The sequence below is a fragment of the Aedes albopictus genome, chromosome 1 (assembly GCF_035046485.1).
Source record: "Aedes albopictus strain Foshan chromosome 1, AalbF5, whole genome shotgun sequence".
In the NCBI taxonomy this organism is placed as follows: Eukaryota; Metazoa; Arthropoda; class Insecta; order Diptera; family Culicidae; genus Aedes; species Aedes albopictus.
The window spans coordinates 30,711,222-30,720,527 of NC_085136.1; the positions used below are offsets into that span (position 1 = coordinate 30,711,222).

The following is a 9,306-nucleotide window of genomic DNA, read 5'->3' on the forward strand; positions in this document are numbered from 1 at the left end:
AAAACCCCATGAAACCCCAAAAACGCCTCTGAAACGCCCCTGAAATCCCCGCAAACCACCCTTGACGCCCCCAGAAACTTGACTGCGATCCCGGAGACCCTGTTAACCCTTCTTGTGCTTTGGTATCGTTATTAACCCAATATGTACACTACTACAGCGAGCTGTTCCCAAAGTGATGCATTAGGAAGGTACCCCTAAAACACCCCGAAATCGTCATGGAACTCTCTGAAATACCACCAAAACCTCACTGAAACCCCCTGAGACTCCTAGAAACACTTCTGAAACGCTCCTGAGACCCCCTTAAACGTCTCTGAAAACCCCCTAAAACCCTCTCAAACGTCTTTGAAGTCCCTCAAACTGTCCTGAAAACTCCCCAAAACTCTATTGATACCTAAGACTTTCTGAAATCTTCAGCCAATCCCTCTAAAAACTCTCTGAAACCTTCAGAAACGTCCCCTGAAACACCTCTGCTCAGAGACCTCTGAAACACGCCCGAAGCTGCTTGAACCACCCCTGAATTCCCTGGGATCTTTAAAATCTCCTCAAATATTCTTAAAACTCCCAAAACGTCCCTAAACCCCCACAAACCCCTATGAGACTCTCTAAAATACCTCCTAAAACCCCCTGAAACCCACTGAGAGCTCCTGAAAGACCACTGAGATCCTCTGATATCCCGCGAAAAGATCCTGAAGCGACTATGGAACGCCTCTAAGGCCGCTTGAAATCTACTGAAAAAAAAATCTGGAGCCCTCAAAAAAGCTTCTGAAAATCCCCAGAAACTCCCCTGAAATGTATTTAAACGCCCCGTGAAAACCCCTTCGAATTCCCTTTAACGTCACTGAAAGTACCTCACTGAAGCCTACCAACGTAAAACCACGTTGAAACCCCTGAAACATCTGAAGCCCATTGAAACCCCTTGGAAACCTACCTAGAACTCTTTGAGTACCCTTGAAATGCCGATGTAAGTCCCATAAAACCCGCATGAATCTTTTGAAACCCTCTGAAATCCCCTCCAGGGGCCCATTTCAATTCCTCTCTGATACCCCCTATTGCTCCTCCTTAAGGCCCCCTAGTTCAGGGGTTCCCAACCTTTTTGATGTGGCGACCCCCTTTAAAAATTGTCAAAACATCTGGGGCCCAATGAAATTTTTTAGAAAAAAATATGAATTAAATGAACAAAATCGAGTTTATTGGGTACAGTGACGTATCCAGAAATTTACTGTGGGAGGGATTTTCGACGATCAATGATACTTTTTTTTATTCGACACTCAGATTTCGTAAACAATGATATTATGTTCATTCAATTTGAGTCGTTACTGAAAAATAGCGGCGCAGCCGAAAATTTTTTCTTCTGACGGCGTTTTATTCTGAAAATTTGGTCCTCAAATTGTGGCTTTTGGGTGTAGCGGTAAAAAAAATGATTTTTTTTTATAATTTGCACAAAGTAGCATAAAAATTTAACATTTTATTTTGGTAACATCGCGGCCCCTCTGGACTGGCTTCACGCCCCCCCCAGAGGGCCACGGACCACCGTTTGGGAACCCGTGCCCTAGTTCGTCCATTCGTCTAAGGCTTGTTCAAATATTACGTAACGCTATAGGGGCAGGGAGGGGGTGTCTAGCGCTGTGTTACGTTTCATACAAAATTTAACTATTTTCCATACAAAAGTTGTTACGGGAGGGGGTCCAAAACTGTGAAATTTAGCATTACGTAATATTTGAATGAACCCACTATCCCTGTCTATCCCTACCGAAGATCTTCCCGAGACTTCTTTTTGCACTCCCCGTTAAACGCAACCCAAGCAGAGTTGCCGCATCAGAACATACAAAAGCTGCATTCTCCTTCTTCTTCTTGACTTCCTGTGACAAAGCCTGTTTCTCAGCTTAGGGTTGATTTCTTCACCTCGGCTTAACCGGTAAGCCAGGCTTACCCATATAGTTAAACCAGGTTTAACGCTTAAGCCAGGGTGAAGAAATCGGCCCTTAGTGCTGTATGAGTATTTTCAGTTATTAACTGAGAGCTTCCTCTGACAATGACCATTTGGCATATTACGAAAAAAGAGCATATTTAAATCAAATATGTTAAAAAAGGGATAATATGATATGTTGGTGTAGTTTTGTTACGCCATGAAGAAGAACCAATTAGTCATTTTTACCTATTTTAGCTATCGTAAAACCTGATATAAATATTTCAAAACCTCTTAAAAACCAAATACACTTTACAAAATACTGTACTTCATATCAATCTACTGTAGTGAGTTGGTATTTCGGATAATCCACTTTTCTAACTGTCGAAATTACGTCTAATTAACAGCCCGGTTTATTCACGTCTTTCCACTGCTATCTCACAAACCAAAGTCCCCCTTTTCTCTCTCCTCCCCTCTCCCCTCTTCCCTGTCCATCTCCATCCACACTGCGTGTTGCTCAATTCCTCCCTTTGGCTTTCACTTACATGAAGTGTTCCCAGACCCTACAACCCCACCTTAACTTTCTAAAATCAATGAGGTATGTAATCCTTGAACTTTGTTGGTTGTTGTCGATCACGCCGGAAACGTAATGGTTCCTGCTGTTGTACACCAGTTTCGCAGCTTGCTTCGCAGTCAAGTTCCTTTGAACCAGTTGGTTCGTCCTCCGGTATAACCTGAACAGTTTCATCATTAGAAGTTGTTTGTGCCTCGGTTTGTGCTTCGTCTTGTTCCAGAGGGATCTTCTTCAGGTGTGTAACGTTCCGACGAAATTCCTTTCCGGAAACCCGGGATCGCACGATTACATCCGAACCGCTTTTCTTGACAACTTGATACTCCTCTGGTGAATAATCCGCTTCCAACTTGTGGTTTTTCTTCATCCTTTTAACGAACACTTTGTCCCCTTCCTCTACCTCGCTATAGGCAGCCCGACGCTTCTTATCCGTATATTCCTTCCCCTTCTCTTTCTGAAGATTGTCGAAGTCACGTACGGCTTCATCATCATAACAAACCGGAACACGGGGTAGTTTGCTCTTTATGCGGCGACCGAACATGAGTTTTGATGGGGCTTCGCCTGTAGTTGCATGGTTAGTTGCATGGTATACGAGAAGATAGTCGTGTAACTCCTTTCGCCAATCCTTGCCCAATTCTTGGGCAATACGCAGCCGCTTCAAAATGGAACGATTTTGCCGCTCCACTTGGCCGTTCATTTGTGGCCAATACGGGATCGTGTTGACTAGTTGTATACCACTGTCCCTGCAAAATGATCTAAACTCTTCACTGGAGAATTGCGGTCCGTTGTCCGCTTTGATCAACGATGGAATACCGAACCGGCCGAATACCCCTCTCAAACGTCCAATTGTCTCCGTCGAATCAATACAGGTCATTTCGCATATCTCGAGAAATCTACTGTAGCAATCCACAATCACCAGCAAGTGTTGCCCATTTGGAAGAGGTCCAAGGAAATCTATGGCTATGTCTTCCCAGGGCCCCGACGGGAGCGAACTTCGGATCATCGGTTCTGGAACGTCCGGAGCGGATACTAAAACACATCCACGGCAGTTTTTTACGAAACGTTCTGTATCAGCATCCAACTTGGGCCACCAGACAGCAGTTCGGAGAAATGATTTCATCATTCGCACCCCCGGATGACCATCGTGTGCTATGCTCAAGACTTGTTGGCGTAAAGCTGTGGGGATTACTACGCGATCACCACGTAGAAGTACTCCTCCTACATCGCAGAGTTCTGAAGAAATGACACGATAAGCTACTGGTAATGATTCTGTAGTGCTCTGTTTCAGGCATTCGAAAATATTCATGATTTCTGCATCGTCTCGAGACTCACGGACCAAATCTTCCCAAGAGACAGCAACAGATTTGGCGTCAACAGCTGCGATATGTCGGACCATTAACTCTTCAGCCGAGTCAAAAGGTTCTGCCACAGTATGAGAGAGTCTGGAAAGGGCATCGGCAACATTTTGATCTCCTCGAATGTGTACGATCGAATAGTTGAAGCACTGCAGTCGTAGCACCCATCGTTCGATCCTCGAACACGGGCGGGATAGAGGTGTGAAAAGGTACAGCAATGCTTTACAATCCGTCACCAAATCGAATTTCCGCCCTAACAGATAGAATTGAAACTTTTCCACAGCCCAGACTAACCCCAAAGCTTCCTTCTCCGTCTGACAATACCTCTTCTCTGTGACAGTAAGTGACTTCGACGCAAAACTAATTACTCTGTCCCGTCCTAGGTCATCTGTTTGCACCAGCATCGCCCCTAGTCCTGTGGGACTTGCATCGGAAATCACTGCCGTCCTGTCATGAGTGTTGTAGAATCCCAGAATACTAACATCTGACATTGCCTGTTTTATCGACTGGAAAGATGTTTCATGACAAGATTTCCAGGAGAATATCACTCCTTTTCTGGTCAGCTCCCTCAAAGGTTCGTCAAGAGTAGCTAGGTGTGGTATGTACTTGTTGAGGTAATTCGCCAACCCCAAGAAGCTACGAACTTCACCTTCCGTTGTGGGACGTCGAAAAGCCATGATTGCTGCCACTTTTGAATCGGACGGTGCTATTCCATTCTCCGTAACTTTATGGCCAAGAAATTCCAGCTCTGCTACTCTGAATTGACATTTGTCGAGATTTAGTTGAACTCCTCTCTCCGTAAGTCTTGCCATAACCTTCTCAAGCCTAGCATCATGTTCTTCTATAGTTGCGCCTTCCACAAAAATATCATCAAGGTACCAATGTGTTCCCTCGCAACCACAGAGAATCTCATCAACGACCCGTTGAAAAATCTCTGGTGCCGTGATTAACCCAAAAGGCAATCTTTTGAACCTGTATAGCCCCTTCTCTGTTATAAACGTGAGTATGTCTCGAGACTCCGCAGCAACCATGACTTGAAGAAAAGAATCTTTTATATCTAACTTACTCCATACGGTACCGTTTCCAATGCGAGCCAGTATTTGTTCTATGACCGGCATAGGATGGTGTTCCCGCAACACGGCTTGGTTAACTCTTCGTAGATCCACACATAATCGCAGACCTCCATTTGCCTTCGCCACGACAACTAACGGAGACACCCACGAAGTTGGACCCGTTTTCGGCTCGATGATATCCCTGGCTAACATGTCGTCCAGCTTCCGGTTGACCTCGGCTTCGAGTGGAATAGGCAACCTTCTTACTGGTTGAATTACAGGCTTCGCCTCCGGTTCCATATGGATGTGCACTTCGACATTTTTGATGCAGGCAAACGGTTCCTGCGCCTCAACGTGATTCAGATTAACGCCAACCTTCAAAACTTGGAGTTGCTTCGCCGTAACATCCCCTAGCAAGCAAGTTTGCCCTTTCTCGACTACGTAAAACTCAGCAGTTGCGACATGATTCTTGGATTTGATTTCTGCAGTAAATTTTCCACGAACTACGAGCGGACTAGTGCTACCGTATGAAAAGAATGACCGGTCAGACTCTCTAGTAGAGCTGGCGACTCGGACTCCTGCTTGTTTCAACTTCTCCCATGCCTCGAATGTTACCAAGTTAGCATCTGCCCCGGAGTCTACTAGCATCGCCAAAGGAACACCTCCTACCTCAAACGTTAACATATTGCTCTGGTTGCCGTTGAAAAATGCGTAGTAGACCTTTCCTTCGTCAGGACCGCACGCCTCTTGTTGCTCAACCACTCGAATCTTTTTACTCGGTGGCGACGGTTGAGTTTGATTCACGGAACCTCGAGGCGATTTACACGTGTAGTCGAAATGACCCATCCGTTTGCAATTACGACACTGTTTACCTTTCGCCGGGCAAGAATCGGATGTAGCAATGTGTCCGGATCGGCCGCAGTTAAAACAAACAATGTTTGAACGTGGTAACTGACGCCCGCGATAACGACCCATATCTGTTCTGGATGTATGAAGTGGTGGACGTCTGAAACCTTGCGAGGAGCGATCCCTAACCCTATACATCTTAGCACCATCTTGGAGGTCGTTTGACTTTCCCGCCAGATCCTGGATCTGAGAATCAACGCCTTCCAACCCAGTCGCAATTTCTTCGATTTCGTCCAATGTACGGTCTTTCAGCAGCATCCTTCGTCGAAGCTCAACCGACAAGCAACCCTCTACAATAACATCGGTTATCATCATTTCAGTCAAGACCCGCTGCGTTGACTTAGGGTACTTGTCAAAACCGCATAGTGCAGCTTGTTGTCTTAGCCGAACCTAAATATTTATAAATGATTTCTTAAAATAGGAACATTTAGAAAATGCATGAGTTAAACTACCATGTAATGCGAAAACTTTTCCCCAGGTAATTGCTTCATCTGGCGCAAACGGCGGCGTTCCAGGATATCCTGTTTCACGGGTTGAAAATAGTTATCCAACGCTGCGATGGCAACATCATAAAACCTCTTTTCCGTAGCAACCAATGGAAACTTGTTTCCATCGGGAAGGTTGGTGAACACCTTGTCCAGTTGAGGTCCTCCCAAATATAGTAGCTTTGCCCGTTTTTTGTACTGATCCGTAATGTCATTGGCGTCGAAATACCTCTCTAATCCACTCTTCCAATCTTTCCACTCATGATGTAGCCTTGCCTTAGCAATGTCTTCACATCTGAATTGCGGCATTGGTCTCGTGTCGTCCATCTGTAATCAACAAGATGACAAAACCGACCACTCAAGAATCATTTCGATAAAACTGTTTTTTTTTTATAGTTTAAATATTCATCGCTACAGGTAAAGATAGCATAATAGTTGTGTTGACTATTTGACCCCTACTTATTATAGCGTAAGTCACGTCTGAAATTTGAATCTTATCGACCTTGTTTGACTACCGAATTTGACCCTCACAAATATTGATCAACCCTCATGATCATATTTTTTTTTAAGCATGAATGCAAAAGTTGGTCCCGCACCAACAAAATAACTTTTTACTATCGACCCATACGATATCATTTCTTGTCCCTCACAAGTACCTAGTCAACCCTCATGACTTCTATAATACTGATTATTATCGACCCATACGATATTATTTCTTGTCCCTCACAAGCAGTCAACCCTCATGACTTCTATAATACTAATTATTATCGACCCATACGATATTATTCTCGTCATTCCCAAGTAGTCAACCCTTATGACTTCTATAATACGTTTTCATGAATTGGCCCCACACCACCATTTAATATTAATTAGTTGATCGTCGTTTGACCCATACAGTTAAGTTTCTCGTCCCTCACAAGCGCTGATCAACCCTCATGACGTTTATTACACTAAATCACTAAATTGATTTCAGCTGATCGTCGTATACGTCATATACGTCCCTCACTTGTCCCTCACGAGTAATAGTCAACCCTTACGACGTTTTTTCTATAAATCCGATTATCGCTTGAATAATACGATCCTTTGCCCCACACAAAAGCCAGTCAACCCACTTGACGTTTATTCAACTTTACCACATTACCCATTCGCGAACATTCTCCCTTCGTTCCTTATTTTTTTCAGATTCCAAACTCATTTTTTTTATTTACATTTCGAAAAAAAAAACGATAACTTGATCACCCCTAGCCAGCGATTTGGATTTCGTAACTTTTTTTGTTTTTTTGTTTATCAAAATGACGTCATGAATTCAACACTCGGTTGGCACCTGCAAAGTGACACGTTCATATATGTATACATGCATGAAAATAAACACACACACACTTTCTCATTATGGTGGGCTCATACATCTCTCGACCACACAGCGAACGCGGTCCAACATTTTCGCGACGCCATATTTTCTCTGATGTGAACCACCATTCTGCAGGATGCGTTTCGGCCACTTTACATTCGTTTTTTGATGAATTTCCAAAGAAAAACACCTACCTCGTATTCTCCTACGTCGCCAAGTTGTAGTGAGTTGGTATTTCGGATAATCCACTTTTCTAACTGTCGAAATTACGTCTAATTAACAGCCCGGTTTATTCACGTCTTTCCACTGCTATCTCACAAACCAAAGTCCCCCTTTTCTCTCTCCTCCCCTCTCCCCTCTTCCCTGTCCATCTCCATCCACACTGCGTGTTGCTCAATTCCTCCCTTTGGCTTTCACTTACATGAAGTGTTCCCAGACCCTACATCTACCAGGAACAAACCGTAGCAAGTCTAGTTAATTCTGGTGCTGCATCATTACATTCCGCTTCATCATCCTTCGTTGATCCTTTCTGAAGCCCATACCCTCTAGCGCTGAGTCAGAGAGTTGAGGCAGATCGATGCTTGCATGGACGGTGCGGGTTGATTTCCGTCCGTTCCGCGCGGGAATCGACAAACGACGGACGGAAGAATGAAGCTAATGCGAAACGCATAAACAACGGTAGCGGGGGCCCCCATGATCCTTTTATGTATGTATTGTTGTTTTCCACGTGTTTGATTTTATGCGCTCTGGCCCATCTCCTGGCTATTGCCACGCGCCATGCTGTCTCAGCTCAGCTGATGCTGCGGTAGGTAGTGGCAGAGGGACACGCACGATAAAATGAGGCAAACCGATACAATTTGCGGTCAGGTCAGTATTCTACACCGGTGGAGGGGGGTTCGGCAATGTGCGGTCCGGAATGATTATGGAGCAGGCCCAAGGGTTCAATCAATAACACACAGTGTTTGTTTTTCTCGGAACAAAAACCCCATAAATCTATCACCGTGAGAGGCACTGGCCTTTGGGCGCTGAGCAGAACGTAACATATTTTTCATAACCCTCGTATCAAATAGTGGCGTTTTAGGCATTTCTAAGAATCATGCACTCTATTCTATGGGCACCCTGACAACATAAACACAACATGATATAAAATTCAAACAACAAACACGTTTTTGAACCAACGCACGTGTTCACTCATTTGGATTCTGAGCGGTGCCATCCAAGTAACATTTCGATAGCCAATAAGTCTTGTAGAGGTTTTCATAACCGTAATAAAATCTTATACCTTTTATTTTGGTTTCATGATGGTTTTAAGAACCTCTTCTAGTGGTTTTGACTAAAAAATATTACTAGGGATGTTATCTAGGTGATCATGCGAACGAGTTCATTTTCTGTAAACACGGCACCACTCAATCGTCCAATCAGTAACCTCGTGCATCTGTTCATACATGTTACATGTATCCTTTATTAGACCAACGAACCTAACCTCAAACTGACTGACAACTCTCAGGTCATTTTGACAGATGTAACATGAGCATGAAAAGAACGGCAACAAGATCGATAAAGTAGAATATATGATCCGTCTTTTTCGTGCATGTGTGTGGTCTGTCAAAATGACCTGAGAAGTGTCAAGCATTTTCATGGCTAGCTCTGTTGGTGTAATGAAGAATTGATTAAATTGGCACA

General features: G+C 44.1%; 1 protein-coding gene across 1 annotated transcript; it reads right to left on the bottom strand.

The window, feature by feature from the left end:
- Positions 1-2,252: 2,252 nt before the first annotated feature.
- Positions 2,253-9,300, bottom strand: LOC109417227 (uncharacterized protein K02A2.6-like). Its single transcript, XM_029855733.2, has 2 exons — positions 6,243-9,300; positions 2,253-6,180 (listed from the first exon to the last, which is right to left on the bottom strand). Exons 1-2 carry the CDS (start codon positions 6,600-6,602, stop codon positions 2,497-2,499), a joined length of 4,044 nt encoding a protein of 1,347 aa, XP_029711593.2. The 5' UTR covers positions 6,603-9,300; the 3' UTR covers positions 2,253-2,496.
- Positions 9,301-9,306: the final 6 nt, after the last annotated feature.